The sequence below is a fragment of the Nomia melanderi genome, chromosome 1 (assembly GCF_051020985.1).
Source record: "Nomia melanderi isolate GNS246 chromosome 1, iyNomMela1, whole genome shotgun sequence".
In the NCBI taxonomy this organism is placed as follows: domain Eukaryota; kingdom Metazoa; phylum Arthropoda; class Insecta; order Hymenoptera; family Halictidae; genus Nomia; species Nomia melanderi.
Genome location: NC_134999.1, coordinates 524,728 through 546,588, shown reverse-complemented (window position 1 = coordinate 546,588; position 21,861 = coordinate 524,728). Strand labels below are relative to the sequence as shown.

The 21,861-nt window shown below is 39.7% G+C and overlaps 2 protein-coding genes and 1 long non-coding RNA gene across 3 annotated transcripts in view; 2 read left to right on the top strand and 1 right to left on the bottom strand.

The window, feature by feature from the left end:
* LOC143175179 (uncharacterized) overlaps positions 1–12,397 on the top strand; it is a 72,354-nt gene extending 59,957 nt beyond the window's left edge. Inside the window, exons 2-4 of the long non-coding RNA XR_012999895.1 lie at positions 6,468–6,538; positions 11,945–12,076; positions 12,153–12,397. This is a non-coding gene — a long non-coding RNA (uncharacterized LOC143175179). The remainder of the gene's footprint in view (positions 1–6,467; positions 6,539–11,944; positions 12,077–12,152) is intronic.
* The window catches only part of LOC143175210 (uncharacterized), a 144,035-nt gene that overhangs the window by 65,180 nt on the left and 56,994 nt on the right, over positions 1–21,861 (top strand).
* LOC143174687 (uncharacterized) lies at positions 5,415–6,289 on the bottom strand. Its single transcript, XM_076368928.1, has 2 exons — positions 6,255–6,289; positions 5,415–6,068 (listed from the first exon to the last, which is right to left on the bottom strand). The coding sequence occupies exons 1-2, from the start codon at positions 6,287–6,289 to the stop codon at positions 5,558–5,560; spliced, it is 546 nt and encodes a 181-aa protein (XP_076225043.1). The 3' UTR covers positions 5,415–5,557.

Sequence of the window (21,861 nt, the reverse complement as noted above, 5' to 3'; positions counted from 1 at the left end):
GTAAAGTGTTCTGTCGATGGGATGGATATTTTCATGATAGTGGCCCTATGGTCACTGTCATGTTCGAATGACTGTAGGAGATTAGGAGAAGGTGTGTTGTGGAATTGGATTCTGTTATCCGCCAAGCAGAGGTCGATGAATGCCCCACTTTTTGGATATGAAGGGACTGTCGTACTATATAAGGAGATCCTGTAGGTGATTTGATTTTCGAGGAGCCACTTGTTTAGTGAAACTCCCCGAGCATTATTGATAGTGTTACCCCATGTAGAGTGTTTAGCATTTAGGTCTCCGGCCAACAAATAATAATTGCCTGGCTTGTGTAATTCCAGAGATTCAAAGAGGGTTTTAAATTCCATCATAAATTCTTTTTTACAGCTACTGGTTGCATAACCCGCTATCAAATAAAGTTTATTGTTATTCTGAAATTTCATTTCTATTGCCGTTGATTCAAAACAAGTACTGTTTTTGATAATATTTAGTTGGATATTTTTGAATTTGATATCTTTACGAATTAATATCCCGGTACCTCCCGCTTGTTTGGAATTTAGCCTATCGCGTCTGATAAAGTTATAATCTTTAAAGCTTATTTTATGTACCGGATTTAGCTTTGTTTCACAAAGCAGAGCTACATCCGGTTTGTATTTGTTTAAACAATCCAGGAGGGTGACTCTTCTTTCATTCGTTATAATCGAATTTACGTTAATTTGAATTATATTGATATGTTGCAATATCAATTGTTTAACTATGTTTTCTCGCGGATTGAGTGTCATTGTTTATATGTCAATTTCGAGCGCTTCTGCTATTATATTTATTTTATTCGCGTTAGCTGTAATGTTCTCCGTTAGCGTGGCTAGTTGGGAACTGATGGTGGTCGTTATAATTTTTTGAATTTCCTCTAGAAGAGATGGCTGTGATGTTTGCGTTACGTTTACTTTGGGTTGAGTGTTTTTCTTTTTTGTTGTGGTACTGCAATATTGGTTTTTTTATTTGTTACTATTGAACTATATGAGATGGTTGGTTTGACTATATTCTGATATGATTTAGCCTTTTTTTCGTTCTCTAGTTTTAATTGTAATGTACGTTCCTGTATTTTTTGTTTTATTTCTTTTAATTTTGGACATCCGCGGTACGAAGCAGGGTGACCGAATTGCTTGCAATTGACACAATAGGGTTTAGCATCATCTGATTCTGAACGTGCATCTACGTTTGATCGCGGGCACTCTCCTGGGTTGTGCGGTGTGTTGCACTTAACGCACCTGTAATTTAGGTTGCAGTTTAGTGCAACGTGTCCTATACGTTGACATCTCTTACGTTGGATCCTATCTTTTTTGATTAATTTTTGATTAATTTGAAAAACGTCGGGCTGGTGTCGCTAGCTGCCATCAGCGAATGCCCTAAATGTTTTTCGACGGCGGTTTGTGGGAGCATGGCTGAGAACACCGACGCGCAGTTGATCCATACGTCGTGTGGCACCAACACTAATGCCCTTGCATTATTTCTGTTTGGCTCTGTAAGGTGATCAGCAATTGCATCATTCGCTCCGTTACAGAATCAACAGAATTCGACGGAGCTGGTGCGTTGGTGAAAGTCGTCGTCTGGGTCGCTAGAATAGCCTGCACGTTTCCAGGCAGCCGACCCAGCCAAATGGTTCTCAGCAGTGACTCGGGCACGTATGTGCCGGCTAGGCCACGCAAATGCCGGAGGAACTGCGACGGCTTGCGGTCGCCAATTTCCTCGTGTTCCAAGAGTCTCCTGGCCTTCTGTTCTTGTGAGACACTTAGCCGGCGAATCAATTCCCTTTTTAATGTGTCGTATAGACCGGTGGGCGGAGGGTTGAGAAGGATATCGCGCACTTCGGTGATATATCGCGGGCCGAGCGCACCCGTCACGTAACTGGTCATGAAGCCGTCTGATTTGATTCTGCCTGCCGCGAAATTTCGCTCCAAAACGCAGAATCATAATTCGTAACGGTACTTATTCTATCGGAAACGTGGTAGCGGCGAAGTCGCTACTTCCTTCTCCGACGTCACCTCGATTTTTGGCAGGAGAAAAATCAGGAGAAAAATCAGGAGAAAAATCGTGAATTTCTAATCCGAAATTTCTTTTCCGAGCCGCGTTGACCGTGCGGCCGAACAAGCCTTAACGGGACATGGCTGGCAGCGTTTATGGTAGGGTAGCCTATTCAGCTACGCACGTATAAAAAGTGTAAAATATTTTTGCCCACTTACAGACTTTAGGGTAGGCTTAATTGCTTATACCTAAACATCTGTAAGTGGTCAATGCTATTTCCTACCAACGCTGCGAGCCACGTTCCGCTACATCACCCCCTTGCCAGTGATAACGCTATACAATGTTTACCTGGTTTAGATGCGTGCTTATAGTAAAGTAAACTAACAATAATATAAAATAGTGCGCAAAATCTATGTACAGGAAATGAATCTTCATTGATCACGCTTGATATCGGTTGGTAAATTTAACTACTCGTCCGTGTCGTGTTTTAATCGGCTCGTCTCGCTTTAAAATGCTCTTAGGTTTATGACTTGTTTGATCGCTCGCATTTTCGGTATGTGAACTATTTCTTTCTACGATTTCCGTCGGTTCTACGTGCGTAGGTTTTAATCGAGCAATGATAATATTCTTTTCGCGATTATTTATTAATACAGTAAAATATTTATAATTACACTTGATAATTTTATATGGTCCATCATACAATGGTTGTAACGAACGTTTTTCCGCATCATGCCTAACAAATACATGAGTCGATGTTTGCAGATCTTTATGTACAAAGGTTGGGTGTGCACCATGTCGTGACACTTTACATGGTTGTATATTTTTCATATTCTGGTTGAAACGCAAAACAAAATCGGATGTTACTAGATTATCTTGATCATTTTTTAAAAATTCTCCCGGTAATTTAAGGTTACATCCATAAACTAATTCGTCTGGGATTGCACGTAAATCTTCTTTGCAAGTGGATCTTATGCCTAATAAAACTAACGGTAGTACTTCGGACCACCTGTCGGTTTCGTGACAATGGATTGCTGCTTTCAATTGTCGGTGCAATCTCTCTACCATACCGTTTGCTGCGGGTTGAAAAGCGGTAGTTCTAATGTAACGTGAGCCCAAACTAATTCTTAGTTTGAATTCTTTTTAATTCTTTGAAAAGCTGTGATTCAAATTGTCGTCTACCCTGATCCGTAGTAATAATTGCTGGAACACCGAAGCGTGATATCCAACCTTTTAACAGGGTATTTACCATTGTCTCTGCTGTAATGTCTTCAATCGGCCAGGCTTCCGGCCAGCGGGTGAAACGGTCGACACAGGTAAGGCAATACCTGTGGCCTTGTGAAATGGGTAAGGGTCCTACTATGTCGATATGGATATGATGAAATCGGGCAGCCGATACTGGAAAATTTCCTAACGGGGATGTGGTATGTCTCGTAATTTTGTTTCTTTGCCACGGTATGCATTCTTTAGACCATTTATTACAATCTTTCTTGACAGAAGGCCAAACAAAGCGATCAGTAATGAGCTTACGGGTTGCTTTAATTCCCGGATGAGATAATCCATGTAAAGTATTGAAAACTCGTTTACGGAGATTTTTCGGTACGTACGGGCGAACGGTAGGAGTAGAAGTGTCACAGAAAATTTCTAACTCGTTTTCGTTAATCGGGAATCTAATTTTCTTTAATTGGAGGGCAGTCTCAGACAACAAGAGACATCTAAGCTCTTCATCTGTCTGCTGAGATTGAGCCATTTCCGACAGATCTACGGGTTTATTAACCTCTTCTTTTCTCGATACGTGCTATATGTCAGTGGTAAATTGGCCTATAAAATCTAAATGTCTAAACTGTCGGGGAGTGGATCGCTCTGGCAGCTGTTTAAAAGCGTATACCAAAGGTTTATGGTCTGCATAAATTGTGAATGTGTGTGACCTTCCAAATTATGTTTAAAACGACGGACCGCGGTGTAGGCTGCTAATAACTCTCTATCATAAGCGCTATATTTTCGCTGTGCTGATGAGAGGCTTTTAGTGAAGAATGATAGAGGTTGCCAGGTATTGTTCACCCATTGATGAAGTGCCGCTCCGATTACAAAATCTGACGCATCTACGGTAACACCTAATTTAGCACCAGGTACTGGATGTGCAAGGAGGGTTGCTTCAGCAAGTGCTTCTTTTACCTGGGTGAAAGCGAGTTCGGCTTCTTTCGACCAGACAATGCAAGGATTACCGCGAGCAGGTGCACCCTTTAATAAATCGGTCAGTGGAACTTGCAACTTGGCAGCATTCGGAACAAAACGACGATAAAAGTTGAACATTCCCAAAAAACGTCTGAGTTTTTTCAAATCTTTTGCCTTTGGAAATTTCTTAATAGCGTCGACTTTCTCTGAATTTGGAGCAGTACCTTTAGAATTAACGGTATAACCTAAAAAATCTATTGAATTTTTACCGAATCTACATTTAGCTGGATTGATTACTGTACCATACTTTTGTAATCTACTGAAAAGTTCTCGAATATGTTTCAGATGTTCTTCTTCATTACGCGAGGCTATTAAAATATCATCCAAATATGCATACCAAATAAAACTTCAGTAATAAACCTTTGGAATGTTTGGGCCGCATTCATCAAACCAAATGGCATTTTTACGTACTCAAACAGACCAAAGGGTGTGGTTACTGCTGTTTTTTCTATATCGGATGGTTCTATAGGAATTTGATGATACGCCTTAACAAGGTCAACTTTTGAAAAAACGGTTTTGCCATGTAACATGCTAGAAAAATCTTCTATATGCGGTAAAGGGTAGCGATCAGGTATTGTACGCGCGTTTAGTGCTCGGAAATCCCCGCACGGTCTCCAACCTTTATCCTTTTTAGGGACTAAATGCAGTGGTGAAGCCCACGGGCTTTTCGAAGGTCTAATAATACCTTCTGACAAAAGGTTTCAAATTTTTGCTTAACTATGTTTAATTTGTCCGGTGCTAATCTACGTGATTTTGCGAATACTGACGGTCCTTTAGTGGTTTTAATGTGATGTGTAATGTTGAGTTCCGCAGCCATATTCGTACGCGTCGGAATAGTAATGTCACGGAATTCTGCAAGGATTTCATGGTATGGAGTCACCGACAATTGTTCTAACCGAATTTAAATCGACAATCCCCAGTTTTCCTCGTGAAGTTAATTTAGTCTTATTGTCGATCAATTGTTTATTCTTTAAATCTACCAACAAGCTGTAATACTTAAGCATATCTGCGCCAACTATCGGTTTTGTGATAACCGCGATTATAAACTTCCACTTAATTGTGCGCCGCAATCCTAAATCTAGGTTTAAAACGATATCTCCATACGTAGAGATGGCCGAATCGTTCGTGGCATATAAAGTGTACGCGCTTTTAGGAGGTTGGCCTTTCATTAATTTACGCGGATAAACACTAATGTCGGCGCCGGTATCAATTAAAAACTCTACCTTAGTGTCCTTATCAGTAACAAATAAGTGGCTCGTTGATGGATCGACTACTTCTGCCGCATCTAAGGTCGATCGGCCTCGTTTTCCTGTTGCTACTCGTATGTGCAGGGAATGGTACACCTGGTTGAACGATCTCCAAATCTTCGATGATACCAACATACACCTGGTTGCGACAGGCTGGGGCTGCGGCTGCTGTTCCCGCTTCGGTTGGGGCTACGGCTGTAATGACGCCATCTGCTTCGCCCACAAAAAGTAGACGACCTTCCGTGATGCTGCGTCGTGGAGCTATTTTTCGTCAGCTCCACGACTTGCTGCGTTAACCTCGCCATTTGTTCGCACAGCATCTCGAACCGTGTGTCTGTGGTGATAGCGGCACATCTACCGATAGGTGTATTTTCGTTTACCATATCGGCCAATTCCGCCATCTTGTCAAGCGATACGTCCATTTGCGTTGTGAGGATGGTTCGCATAGATGCTGGAAGACGATTCATCCAGATCGTGCGAAAAAAATTTTCCGGCACTTTTATATCACCAGCCAAATTTCGGAGATGCCGCAGGAATTGTGAGGGTGTTCTATTACCTATTTCCTCGTGCTCCAGGATTCTGTATCACGTCTTCTACTTCTTGCAAACATTTAATGTCCAGAAACGATGTGACGTAATAAAATTTAGTCGAGTCTATTGTTATCGAGTTGAGCGAAAATTGTGCTTCCAGCTGATGGAACCAGAGAGCTGGATTACTGGACCAAAATGGTGGAACACGTATACCCACACGGTCAATGTTTAGCACCTCGAAAGGGTTTGCACCGTGCTGTTGATTAGCATCTTTATGGTAGGGTAGCCTATTCAGCTACGCACGTATAAAAAGTGTAAAATATTTTCGCCGACTTACAGACTTTAGGGTAGGCTTAATTGCCTATACCTAAACATCTGTAAATGGTCAATGCTATTTCCTACTAACGCTGCGAGCCACGTACCGCTACAATACGCAAAAATATTTCAGACGAAAGTTTTTCAATACCGAGGGGGACATCGTGTGGTGGAACTTTTATTTTTCCTGGCGGACACTCCAAGGTGAGGTGAAGATCAACTTTCTTTTTTTAAATGGAATGATACGTTTTTTTATCCACCATCAAATAGTGCGTTATAAGACGAATTCAACGACCTATGACTCAAGGTTATTCAAAGTCAAACTTGCCAGGAAATGGAGAAAAGGTGCGATCGTTTTGTTTGTACTTTAGTTCGTGCCTTCGAACATTCACACAAAAACATAACATGTGTCAATGTCAGCATTACGCAGGACAACATCAAAATCATTATCAATGAAATGGAAACAAACGTATTTACGTATTACTGTGCTCTTCTGCAAGATAGTCAGTTTACTTTCATTACCATTCGTGCTAAGATATCCTTCGCTAAACGATAGTACGTAAATAAGTGGTGAAAATGGAAATGTATCAAGATTATTTTGATATGTTTATGGTACTAGGAGAATGCAGGAAAAATTACAGAATGGCCGCCCCGTTCGCCGGATTTAACACCAATCGACTACTTTCTGTGGGGTCACATTAAACACTGCGTAATATCCACTAAGCCTACGAGGCGTGAAAACATGAAAGTCAGAATACGCGAAGCTAGTGCTAAGATAAATGTTAAAATGCTGAGCAAAGTTAGAGAATCATTAAGAAGAAGAATTGTTAAGTGCATTGAAGTAGGAGGTATTCATTTTGAAAAACAAACGTATCATTCCATTTAAAAAAAGAAAGTTGACCTTCACCTCGCCTTGGAGTGTCTACCAGGAAAAATAAAAGTTCCACCACATGATGTCCCCCTCGGTATTGAACAACTTTCGTCTGAAACATTTTTGCGTATAATCAATATTTTCGGAGATATTCGACTGTAACGCTTTATAATTTCCACCCTGTATATATACTACCGCTACATTGAATTCTGTATACGTGAACGCGTCCATGTGACCGCATATACGCGTGGTTTTGCACCGCCCGACGCCTTATCGGATTTCATGAGTACGCTTTGTTCCAAACATTTTGACTCGATCGCAACAGTTCCATATCTTTTTTCGTACATATCGAAATGAGTTTTACTCGGATGTTCGATATCGATGTAGGTGGGGCTAGTTTTTTTTGTGGAACCTACGCTTTTATTTTATACCTGCTAAAATTTTATACATATACATGGGTAATGTAGAATGTGCATGTATGGAGAATAGATGCATGCCGACGGTATGCATGTGTGTGAATGTTTATGGCATTTGGAATATTCCAGAATATATTGATTTTTACTAATATTGATTTTTCTACGTTCAGCCTAACGAAACTGGAATATTCCAAATGTACACGAAGTCAGTGCATGGTGACGAAAGAATGTTCTGGAAGGTGTGCAAGTGAGATGAAATATGCGAGTATAAATGCACAGCGTGATTGAATTTGGGCGCAGTCTATCGTTTGTCCAGTCGTGTAAAAAGATTGTCAGTTGTATCCTGTGATTATTCCTACATATATATGTATGTATATATTTTTTTAACTTATTCATTGTAAAATTCCTTAGCACATTTTGTCTGTTGTCCCGTACCGTGCCGTTAATGTTTGTCTTTTGTCCGGGTAATTGCTGGATGAGAGTAGGGGTGGAGTACCAATTGAGGTCACTTCTCAGCCTTATGCCTAACACCAAAGTATACACACAGAACACAATTCCAGATCGCCTCTCAGCCTTATGACTAAGATTATAGTCAGGACACAATGTGTGTTCTTTGTGTACTACCGATTTCATCAGTTCCATGATAACATTTTGTGATGCACTATCATTTTGCTGACATTTATTCTGACCAGTGTCTATTCTGAAATTGCAGCTAAACCCACTATGTGTTTCACATAATTTGTATATTTTTGATCCTTGAGATTTAGAATGTCGCTCGTTTTGACGGATTAAATTGTTTATATATTAAGCGACCTTTATACTTCATTAACGATTCATCGATATTTATATTTTTATCCGATGTGTAAATTTTATTAAATTTTTCGTTCCAGAAAATGATGATTGGCTTTACTCTTTGAAGGCGGTCGTTACTGTCAGTTTTTTCATTATCGGAGAAATCTTTTGAAAGACATTATTTTCCCAAATATAGGAATTTCTATCACCTCACGTTTAGACATTACATTTGGATATTTGATTTTTTGACTTGCGTCGTCAAAATACGGAGAGCACAGTAGGTCTTCATTTCATCGTGGGTAACTGGAAACCAAGCATCATCCATCTTCCTTTTCTTTCTCTTATCGTTCATTATTTGATGTGCGCAAAGATTTATTTGTGTAGTATATCCCACAAATTTTCATCGAACACAATCAAAAGTATCTGATTTAAAACAAAGTCTTTTATACCACTAGTCTATTATAAGACTGGGAATAATTCCAAATTATTGGTATGTTATTTGTTTCCTTCCAATCCCACGATTTTTTTTTTCTTTTCACATTTTTTCTCCTTCTCTTAAACATGATGCAGAGGTTGATAAAATAAAAGATCGTCAAGAATAGTAAGGAATAGTAAGAATTGAAGTACAATTGTAGAAAATTTCTTTCTTCGGCTGTCCTGGTGCCTATGTTTATTTGACCCGGGATTAAGGCCGCGAGGTCGACTCGTTACATTCATTTTTTGTTTGGTTCGAACTTTTGAATACGAGTCAGTCTCGTGATATTTATGTTTGACATGATATTACGACCACGAGTCTGACTCGCAATGCTTACATTTGCAAAGTAACTTGAAATTTTCATTGCGAGTCAGATTCGTCTCTTTTTTTTGTTATCAGTTTGCTGCATTAACTACCGTTAGATGGCATTGCTTCCGAAGCAACAATTTTTTTACGCAGTATTTTCACAATTTATTATTATTTTCTTTTTATTTCTATGTTTGCTGGTTTACTTACTATTTTTAAGTTAATTTTTAGGTTTTGAAAAACGGTGTTGCTGTAGTACCGCACTGTTCGAATAATTTCCTTGGCACTTCACTAGCACCGCGATTGCACTTTATGGTTCAAGTATAGCAGTCGCAAGGGCACGTCCGTCGCCTTCGACGGTTAACGAACGAATGAGTGGATACTAACCACTATACTATCGAGAAGGAACCGTTGTTTTAAATTTATTTATTTTTGCAGTCATTTATGTTATTGTTATATCTATGTATATTAATCTACTTGGTTTTGAAGCCACCAGTGCTTATTTGTAGTATTCCTGCTATATTTATCTTTCCTGTCTATGTTTGAAAGTTTGAAATCAAAACGTATGTTCATATCGTTAATACTTATGTAACGCTTATGGGTTACTAAAAATGGTCAGTGCAGTTTTTGACATTTCTTTATTAATATCTATACGGTGTCGGCACGCTTGACGCGCACGGTGAAATGAACGGAATAAATATATCACGGCATGTAACTGAAGGCGAGCCGATAGCGCGGCATAACTACAAGCGAAGTTATAACAGAAAGCAAAGTTATAATAGACGGGCGAAATTATAACAGAAGGGCAGCGCTTGCGGAATGATCGGCGTATTTATATTGTCTTTGGAAAAGGCGAGCGTTATTGCAGGGAATACACACGTGGTCTGTCCTGCGCACGCCATGAAGTAATCTTCGAATAATCTTCTTCCTAGCAGAAATTAAACAAAATTTTAAGGGCATTGATATATTTTAAGGAAATGTCTTTCCGGTGGTGACCTATACAGATTTATTCATGCCCATACACATTTTCTTTCGAAAAGTCTTCATTTCTCCAGGGCGCTTGCATTGATATTGTTGAATGATTAGCAGGTCTGGCTTCCAAAAAAATTTATTTATTTATTAAAAATAGAAAACAGAGTATATGTATTAGTGTAAATTTAGCAACCGTTCGCTTGGAATGCTCGTTCAGAAATCAACGCACAGAGCGTGATTACAATAAGCCCTGTACGGAAAGGTAAACATATGTTCTTGACCGTTTTGGAAAAAAAACCCAGCAAACTAATGGTAAGGAACGGCAGTGACTCGGCTCGCAAAACTGACCGTGTTTTATCACCCTTTCTTATGACGCTTTCGTCGAACGTACATCAAGACTACGATTCAAAATACATATTGTGAGTCAATTTATGCCAAAATCTAACAGATATTTAAGCATGTTTGCCAGCCATATGTTAATATTGGTCGAACTGAAGCTTTGTAGCATGGCACCTTTACATCTTTGTTTAAATGTTTCGAAAAAAATGGTCGCTCGTGTTTCATAAAGGTTTTCTGCGTTTTGTCTGCTTGTATCTGTACGTGTTAATTGTAATAGATGCGGAAATCTGTGTGAACGCCTACGTATCTGACTATGTTTTTGTGTGGTATTTTTGTATTAAGGCCGTTTCAGTCATTTATTGAAAATTTTGTCGTATGTTTGTGAATATCGTTCAACTCGCGGTTGAAATACTCGCGATATATACGGTCTGAACAATATGGTTTCGCATTTTTGTGCGCTTCTTTTTAATTTACATGCGTGGAAATAATCCTGTATCTTGTGAAATGTCTCTTAAATGGTTTTCTTTATAACTGAGAGTCTTGCGTTGTTTGAATACATGATTAGGTCGTTTGTAAATGGAATGGCGTACAGATTGCTGTTGACATTTGGACTGTACATACGGAGTAGACCGTTTGTGTATAAACTAAACAAGATCGGAGAATTTACTGCTCCTTTTTCTCATCTGCGCTTTTAATTTTAAAGCTTTTCGTGGACACCTGTTCTCCGTCTGCAACTATAAATTCTTTTCCATGGTGCATATTTCATAACATCTTTAAGAGATCTTGAGATCAGTTCAATATTCACATATTGAACATCAAATTATTTAACTAATAATTTATAAATAAATTTTATATAATAAAAATATATAAAAGAACTGACGGGGTCCAGGTCTATACAGAGCGCGTATCAAGTCGTGCCAAAGCTCTGTGCACGCGCTCTTCACGAAGATTTTCTTAACCTGTCCGAAAGAAAAACCGTTCTCACGCTGTCTGCGGGGAGTTTCCTCTTCAGAAATTTCTGCAAAATCCAATGATGCATAGGAAATCCGTGCTAGCCAACCTATTTTCTGTAAAAATGTAACAGAAGTGTACGCGCATCTATCCTTTTTCAAACTTTGATCATCATTTACAAACATTTAATGATACGCAAAATTCAAAATTTTTATAGCTACATATTCAGACAAGTCTCGTCTATTTTCTACGACAAATTTTAACTGCCTATCGCTTTTAGTTTTCACCTAACACTTGGTTCTTTCAAAAGTTGGACCGTTTTTACAAAAACCCAGTTTTTTCGAAAACTGAGGGTGACTCAGCAATTTGGTTTTCGAATTCGTATTTAGTTGATGGATGTTCCGATAACTTGTCTCTTTCCTCCTTTCTGGGAAAAAACGCCGTACACACACACATATTATATATATCGATTTTCCCTGGTGGTGGAGGCACAAAAATGGAGTCCCTCGAGGAATATCTCTCGAACTCAAAAACGGCGTTGGAAGGCGTACGGTGGTCCTGTACGGGACTTTTGGCCTGGACCTTGCTGCACTGCTTTATTACGGGTCTGCTGGTCGAAGGTGCCCATCCGACCTTGGTCTCACTAGAAATTGTTTGCACGTTTTCGAGTTGTTACTTATGCTCCTCCAACCCTAGGTAGTCCAGCGGTACGGGGCAGTATGCGACCTTCCAGTGAAGGCGCCAACAGTGCATTTTCCTAAAGCGAGCCACGACGCGATCGAACGCTCGAGCGTACCGCGTATACTTGTGTAGTTAATATGTATTAACCTATTATATATTATACTATTGATTGTAATCATATATTATTACCTATTGTGTTGTTATTATTTATTATATGCTATGTAATGTAACTCATTCTATATAAATATGCAGCTTTTTATATAAACATATATATGTATACATATTTATATATAATTAATAATATTTAATATTTATTTATTGTATACTTTATAACTGATTATAATTATATTTTATTGTATATATAATCATATTTTGTTGAAAGTACAATATATAAGTGTTTTTTATTCTGGCCTGATAAAACGGCCAAATTGACCACGTCGCGACGTGTAAACGTATTTGATCTCTATAATAAACTATTACACTCTATTTCCCAGCTTGGTCCACCTTAACCTTCAACAGTTAGCTGGTAGTGTATATTTGTCGGTGCATAGCCTTTTTATGTAGAAGTCTTTAAATTTTACCGGTAGTATATCTAAAACTATATCTAAACTAAAACTAAATCCGACAGAGTGGGATTGCTGGCCCTCGATGCCCGTCGAAGAGCGATATTTAGTTTCTCCGTTTGCTGTTTATGATCGCTTGCGTTTTGGTTGGATGTGTCGGCGGTTGACTTCGGTGATGGGACTGTACGGGTCCTCTTCTTGGCCGATGAGACCGTTTTCCATTGTTCTTCTTTCGAGAGCCTTGATTTCAGGTAGTTGGTGAAAGTGTCCGTCAGTTCAGTTTGAGCCCCTTGACCGCGTATTTTTGCTAGTACAGGATTTTGGACGTCGATTCTTTGTTTTTCATTTTTTTATTTCTGTTAATTGGGTTGTTAGATTTTTTATTAATTTATTTAACTTTTTATTTTATTTCAATAGATCCTCATGCAATAGTTTTCATGTTTGTAACTTTTGTCATAATTTCTTCTTCATTTGTGACATTTCCTTTTGGCTCCAAATTTTTAATGCGTCGTTCGAATTTGTCAGTTGTATCAGTCGATGTTGTATTTTTGTTTTACTAATTTCAAAGGTTGCGTCTGAGATTATTTTTTTGCATTTTTTTTAGTGTTATTCGTTTGTTTTCGCTGCTACACAGTTTTTGGTTTACATTTCGTTCAGGATTTCCCCTGAAAACAAAGGGAATATTCTTCTATCTTTTATGCTTTTAATTTCTTAAAAAACCTTCACTTGCACTGTTCTTGAAATTATGCAGGCACTTTCTTCCTTTTTTGTACACTTCTGTATATGTGATGTACTTTATCATACACTTTAACACTGTTATTCTTTTATTTTACTTTTCTTCGTACTTGTGAATCGTGTTGGTGTCTTGACGAGGGCTTTAGCAGGACATCAGCAGGACCCTAGGAATACCACTATACTATCGAAGAAGGTATGTTTTTCATAGTTTTATTTACATATTTAATCTAATATTTATACATTACAATGTTTTGAATTACTCTATTCGGTTTTCTAACCGTCAGTATTTCTTTATATTTCTCTGCTGTTTGTCTTTCCTGTCTATGTTTAACAATTCAAGATTCAAACGCATGTTTGTATCGTTGCTATTTATATTTTTTTATATGTTTTCTATTATAGTGCTATAAGATCGCTTTCTATTTTGAATTAATTCTTCGCTATCCAGGTATATAAATGCTTCTGGGGGAATATAGTCGGTTTCTATGGTTTTTTAAAAATACATAGGATTTCGATATAATGGACTAAATGTGAGGCTTTTACTGTTAGATTGTCCGGAAAGGTCTTCTAGCGTTCGTCACTTGAGGCTTTACCTCCCTGTGGTTAAATGAACAAACAACCTGATCCCTTTATCGTCGATTGTACGATCAGTAGTCATCCTTTTACATTGCGAGAGTACAGTTTTCGACACTAGTAACAAGCTTATAGAGAGCTTTTCCACTGTGAAGGATGGAAAGTCAGAAGATATATTTGCATCATATAATACTTCACTGCTTTAAAAAAGGCAGCGCACCTACAAATACTGCAGAAAAGATTTGTGACGTTCATGGTGAATAATAACTGTTCAAACAGTCCAGAATCTGTTAATAGATGTGGTTATTCTATATCGGTTAATTTCTGTGTTCCACCATGTCAACGTGAGACCACATGTTTTTTTATCCGCACGAAGGAAACTTTTAAAGTTTGATTCGGATGTTTTACTACATCCTTCTTACTTTCCAGACCTTGCCTCATTAGGGGCACTCGCATCTAAGCCACGGGTCTACCAAAAAGCGTCACTGACGTATCCACTGGTAGATTCCGGACGGTACGACGTTCTTTCCTTCTCTCCTGTTCTTTCCAAATTTCTTGCCCCTCCAGGCAACCATTACAGGTCGCGCTTCAGTTCTTTTCTCTGAAACATTTTTCTTCGCCATGAAAAATATTCTTCAATGAATGAAATAAAAAACTATATTTATTGTTGAATATTTCAACAATAAGCCCAGGGAACTCTGTAAAAGTGGCATTATGAGGTTTTCGGAAAGATGGTAAAAGGTGGTAGAACACAGTGAATCATATACTGTTCAAGAATAGTACATAGAACGCAAAATCTTTTACACATAATACAGTGAGTAACTTTAATATTCGGACACTATGAGGTTTTTACTTCGTTACATCATAACTTCGTTTCTAACAAAACAAATACAAAGCATAGTCAAGTATTAGTAAACAATAGTGTAAGTTTTATTTAGATAACCTGCAACAGTTGTTAAATAAGACGATTTAAATAAAACACTGTCCGATTTTCACGTTATTTTAATATTCGGATACTTGGTAGTGTAGCACCTTTCCTGAGTGTTTACGCCGAGTTACTTCGAGTTAGAACGCAATGTTTGTTTACAAATACGGTCCACTGTTCGGATGATACTAACAAGCCTTATTTCATTAGTTACTCTTTATTTCATTAGATCGGCTTCGTTTCCCTGTTGCTGGACGTACATATGTGCAGGGCGTTGTACATCTCGTCGACTTTTCTCCGAACCTCCGGTGGTACCAGCACACTCCTGGTTGAGATGGGCTTGGGCTGCGGCTACGGCTGCGATTGCGACTCCATCGTCTCCATCTTCCACGTCCTGGATCACGGAAGTTGCTTCTGCTTTGCCGTTGGTTCATTTTTAATTCGGCAATTTCTTGTGTGAGTCGAGTTACTTGCTCGCACAACGCTGCTATTTCCGGATTCGGAGTGACTGCTGCGCAATGTCCGATCGGTGTCATTTCATTTATTTTGTCCGTTAGAGTTGCCATCTTGTCCACGGGTTCGTACATTCGGGTGGCTAAGACTGTCCTCGTGGATGCTGGGAGTCGATTCATCCACATTGTCCTCAGGAAATTTTCCGACGATGTGTTGTCTCCGGCTAATGTTTTTAAATGTCGCAAAAATTGCGACGGTGTCCTGTCACCAATTTCCTCCTATTCGAGTAACTGCTTAAGACGCTGTTCCTCGCATTTGGATAATCGGCGGATGAGTTCGTCTTTGAAGCGGTCGTATTTTCCGGTTGCTGGGAGATTGTTCACCACGTCCTCGACTTCTTGTAGATACTTCAGTTCTAATTGGGACACGGTGTAATAAAACTTGGTCATGTCTGCCGTAATTCCATTCAACACGAACTGAATTTCGAGTTGACGAAACCATAACGATGGATTGCTGCTCCAGAAGGGTGGTACTTTTATTGACACCTTGATTACTTCGCTTGATGCGAGTGTAGCACTGGCTGATGCTTGTTCACCCCCGTTGTTAGCCATCGCAATCACAACACTAAACTTTCAACTTTTTAAAACTTATCGAAAATCACGTCGGCGGTCACCACTTTGGTGCGATGTAAGGTGTTATTGAGGAGACAGTAAAACACAATTCACACCCACGTTTTGCGTTCGCGGAAAGGTCAACATCTGATATTTATTCGTATCTTTATACAGCGCGCTTGGACGATGTACTTTTTGGAGTCACGCGTCGGCGGTACGATGCTCCAGTTAATAATAGGATCTCTAGATGCCATTTTTCTACTGTTCCAATGGAAAGCGCGGGCATAACGACCTCACGGAAGTTATGTGTCGAGAGGGTGTGATCGCAACCTGTTGCGATCAAAACTCTTACAGAAGCTTGTCCTGTAAGCCCGCTAGAGACCGAATGCGACTCAGCCTCCTCGTGGTCCCCGCTGGTAACGTCCTGGACGGTAATTTTCCGTCTCGACGGTTATTACCGGACAGGGCGGTTAAATGAGTCGCGCCCCGCGAGGGGCGGTCTTCTCTTCTGATGATCCTGCGGGTGAAGGAGAGGTTATTCCAAACACAGGCATCGTACAGGCGCCGGCTGTACGGTGCTCCCTTGGCGAGGGTTCCGCCAAGGAAGTGGAGGCCCATCTGGCTTCTCGTTGTGACTTGTCACATGCCGATATGAGTATAATCTCGAGGTGCGGCATGCCCTATTTCAAAAGGGTAGCGAAATACCATCTGTTCCAATGGAAAGTCGGATGTCGCTCGTCTACTGTTGTATGCCGCGCGCCGAAAATGCTCCAAAAATGCTCCAAAAATGCTCCAAAAATGCTCCAAAAATGCTTAAATGCCGTCCTCCGCGTTCCTCTGTTTTACCGGGGTTATATACCCGGTTCAAGACAGAGAACCGTGGACGGACAAATCAATTAAAAACGTGGTGACGAAATCGCTACACACGCGATAAGAGGAAACTAATCAGAAAAATATAGAAGGATCCTACACTCAGTGAACCAAAATTAGCGGCTGAGCTCTTAAACGAGGCTCGGAAGAAGGTACATCCCCAAACGATCCGCAGAGCCTTAAAAAAAAGTGGCTAGGTAGAAATCGTATGTGAATGAACAGAATCGAAAGAAGAAATTGAATTTTGTCAAAAAATATGTTTTCAAGGAAGAAAATAAATTTAACATTTTTAGGTCAGATGGACGAAGGATGGTGTGGCGGAAGAAAAATGAAGAATTTAAATTTAAAAATCTAAGGCTGACTGTAAAGCACAGAGGTGGTAATGTACTTGTCTGGGCCTGTATGTCCACATTTGGACCACACGAATTAGTTTTTATTGAAAATATTAAGGACAAAAATGTGTATCTGAACATATTAAGACATAATTTACACAAAAGTGCTACACAAATGGAAATTTTAAACACGCTTAAGTATTACCCGAACAATAACCCGAAACATCAAGCACACACTGTGCACGAATATTTACTGTGCAATTGCCCAAAAGTCTTACAACCGCCACCTCAATCACCAAACCCTCTCAACCCTCTTGAAAATATGTGGAATTGAAGCGACATATCAGAAAAACAATAATATCTTTAACAGAAATGTTAAAATATTGATTAAAAGAAGAATGGGACAATATAACTACTGAATATTTAAAAAAATTATTAGTAATATGCCACAACGTGTAAAAGAAGTGATACAGCAGGATAGCTACCCAACAAGACATTAAAACACATATTATTACAAAAATTAGCCTAAAAATAAGTAGTTTCTAAAAGTGTCCGAATATTAAAGTAACGTGAAAATCGAACAGTGTTTTATTTAAATCGTGTTATTTAACAACTGTTGTAGGTTATGTAAATAAAACTTATACTATTATTTACTATTATTTACTAGACATATATACCTTAATATAATACTTGACTGAAAACTTCTATAAATTGCGCACTGTGACTGTGTCTAAAATGTGCTTTGCAAATAATTAGATTAGTTATTTGACGTCCCTGAAGTAATACTCAGATTACACACCAGACGGCAACTTGATGAAGGGTACGGAGGGCCAGATTTGGGGCTGACGCGGTTCTGTAAGTGACCGTGTTAAGTCTGTATATCTGCAAGCGCTGCTTAGAATTTTCTGGCCAGAAGATTTTCTGAAAGTAGCGAACGTCTGAGTGAAGTTTTATTTGCCTGTACATTTTTGTAATGTTGGTAGTTAAAACGTATTTATGACTGTGGAAACGGAGAATGATCGAAAAAAGGTCGTCCTGTATTGTTGGATCTACCACTAGAATATCATTTAGTGATGCTCCGGTAAATGTACGGACAGAGGAGTAAGCAAATCTGTCGATGTACTGCACCCTCACTGATCTTGATGATTTTTAAATATTTGCCTTGGGAACATGATTCTGAACAACTCTTTCCTTTATATGTTGCTTACGGTAAGCTGTAGTTTCCGAGATACATCTTTTCTATATCGGATAATAGAACGTATTTGTGATATCTGAATTTAACTAAAGTTGGATATAACCTGAATCTTTGTTGTACTCGCTTCCCTTATGATCACGTCATGTGCCAAATAGAATGATCGCTGTGCCTTTACCGATGAGTTCCTTATTTTGTCCATATGCCCTAATATTTCATATTTTATCAGAAATTTGTGGTATTCTGCGCATAATTCCGGAAATTGTTGTAATGCTTTTCTCACGACCGTAACATGCGTTCGTGCTGTTTTCGCAGTTTTCGGTTATAGTGTCTTGAAATGGAATCCTTTTTTTTATGATGGGAGATCGTTCAAAAATGCCCCCGGCCTTGGGGAATTGAGGGTTACTTGGGATGTCCATAAAATAAAACCCCACGGCAAGCCTACCATCCGATGTTATTCGGGTTAGCGCTAAGAAGTCTTATTAGAATCACCACGCAGCGCCGCCCCCACATTCGACGATAGGTCGTTCTATCTCCTGGGACGAGATTGCCCCGCTTACCCCTCCAACTCAGGCTGGTTCGGGAACCGGCGTGATATCCGGACGGAACGAAATCATCCCTGTGGCACCGCTTAGGATGTTCGACTTACTGCCCGCCCCTTGCACCACCGTCACGCCCGCTCACATGCGGGGACCGCTCAGTGACTGTGTCAAGCCTTTCCCGGGCCATCCTTCGGCGGGCGGAGGCAGTGTCTCTTTCCTGCTGCAGTTCCGCGGCCTCCTTCCGCAAGATGACATCCTTGCACCTGGAAACCCCGGTCTACCAGAGCTCCTCCCTTCACAGCATCTCTAGTATGAGATGCTGATAGAGAGAGCTCTTCCTCCGCTACCCGCCATAAGAGACGGCGCTCCACATGTACACACATATATGAAAAATTCAACACAATTTCATAGAGATACAACCAAGGTACAAAGGTGGCAGCAAACGCATAAAGCCGAAATTACATGCAGAAAGACTCTTCTTGTAGACTTTCTAGTATCGCATTTTTCAATGTGTTAACGAAATTCTACGACTGTTTTGCGACGTGTCGTGCGCGTCTCCGAAGGTGTGGTATAGCGCCGTCGCACACTGGGTCAGAACAGTAAAAACGTTCGCGAAAATTGTTTAACAGAAATTTCAAGTTAAAGAAAAATGCCTGTCATGGAAAGGTTACATGTTTTTCAGGAAACACCGTATTTTGATATAGGCCATTTGTATTAAAGGGCATACTTTTATCTGTAAGTGTATATAAAATTTGTTAAAATATTCTTATTTTTACCATATGTTAAATGTCTTTTCACAAAGGCCTACTTTCTCCTGTTTCCGCTTCTTTTTCTGATTCATCGACATCTACAAAGCAGAGTTTACGAGAATTCATGATGAAATTTGCATAAGTGGTTGTACAATATCCGTTTAAGTATACTTAAGGTGAGCGTATAAAAATGACTTACACATTGTGGAGCGCGTAATGCTGCGCTTATAGATTTGCACACACTAACTGTCGTCCAGCGTGGACCCGTCCTTTTATACACTTTTTGGGATCCACGTTGGAGACAACTGACGATCGACGGACGACCGACTCTCTCCACGGTCCGCGCTGCTGCGCTACACTCGTGGCTGTCCGCGTCGACCGCCACAACATACTTGCAGATAACGGAGTAGTAACAATAAAAGTATAGTTAATGCGTAACCTGCTGACGCTGCATCCCGAACTTGATTAAGATGTTTTAGTAAGCAATACTTAGACTAAACTGTATATTTAAGAAATACTAAATGTGTGGTGTTCATTTTTTGGAAACAAAAAACATTTCAAGTGAAATGCTAACGTTTAGTCATTTTAAAGTTTATGTGCTCATTTATTATATTCCTTGGTTCCTAACATACTTATTGCTCTATATAACATTTATATAAAGTTAATAAAACAATCAATTGTTTACGTTATTCGTTTCTACACAAAATAGAAACACAAAGCTTCCTTTCATTAAACACATGTTCGGGACACTTTACTATACATGTTAAATTAGCAGGAATCTAAACTTCTATTAACAATAATTCTTTACCTATTAAGTTTCGAGGCTATGTTTATATGACATTTTTGCTTAAAATCACATTCTGAATCAATTGCCAAAGTTTCATTTTCTTAGGGTGAAACACCCACCATAAGGGTAGTTTTATAAGAATAGTTTCTCATCTTACTAAAAAGATAATACCAGAATCAGATTCTGCGAGCCCCAGAACCCTAGAAACACAGTTTATTTCGTAGTTATTAATCTAAACATAACAGAAATATGAATTTTGTGCGCGTTTTTGAAATTCTAGCCTACTTTACGTCGGTTTCTTTCTGATACAACACAGGTACTCTCACCAAAGCAACCATGCCCACCAACCACTTACATCGCACTGTAGGTTCTCCTACCTTCTGTCGAACCATTCCCCTAGAACTGTCAGGAGGGCCGCGACAACAGTACAGGCAACAAAAAGGAGTGAATCTCCCCCAACTGGCCAGCGTTGCCGCTCGAGCCTGACGCCTGAGCGCTTCAACCGCATTTGCTGACGGTTCCGTCCCCCTCCGACGGAAAGATTGACACAGCTCATAGACCAGCGCTAGCTCTCCCTCCACTAACGGGAGGGGGGCTGCTTACCAGTACACCAGACGGCGGTTTCTCTCTCCCGACCCGGACATTGTCACATCACAAATTTGTCATGACATCCTGGGACCAGGAAGCCTTCTCTTCGACCTTGCGTGGAATGGCCCTCGAAATGTAATCCTAACAACGTACCGATCAAAGCTGTTACGTTGCGTGGTAGTTTTGAAATGTTTTCCGCATTCGTCTTCTGCAGGAGCGGAAAGAAAGCAGAAAGAATCTTCTAATGACCGGAAATTTCCTCTATCCACTAAAATTTCCCCAATTGTTTATGCAAGACATTGTCCATTGTTACACCTACTATACGCCTATTAACAGCCGGGAGCTTGCGATGTAATTGCGTGACCGAGGATTGTTAGTAGCAGGGAAATCATAGATGGGCCAGTGTCTCTTTCGCCACTGAGTGCTACGATTGGAAGTAGGAATGGTTTTGTCTCGTGACTCTTTAAAAATGAATGAGGTACACTTCGAGCGGTAAAAGTGTACCGTTGTGGGAATCTACTAATACTGCAATTTCAAAGGATGTGAAATAAAGTTCAACTCAAAAATAGAGGAAACCGTTCAAATATATTCTGAATGAAAGTTATGTAGTACAATTGTTAATGTGTGTCGCGTGTCGCGGATTCTAAGTCGTGTTCTCTCGGTTTTGACGCACTGAGAAATGCGGGGGTGGTTCTAGTAGTAATTTATACGTAGACTATGTTCGACTATGTTCGAAAGGGGCTAGGAACTCGATCTCACTATGTGTCTCTCGTCTTGGGTGACTCAAAGTGAAGCCCCTGATGGTGA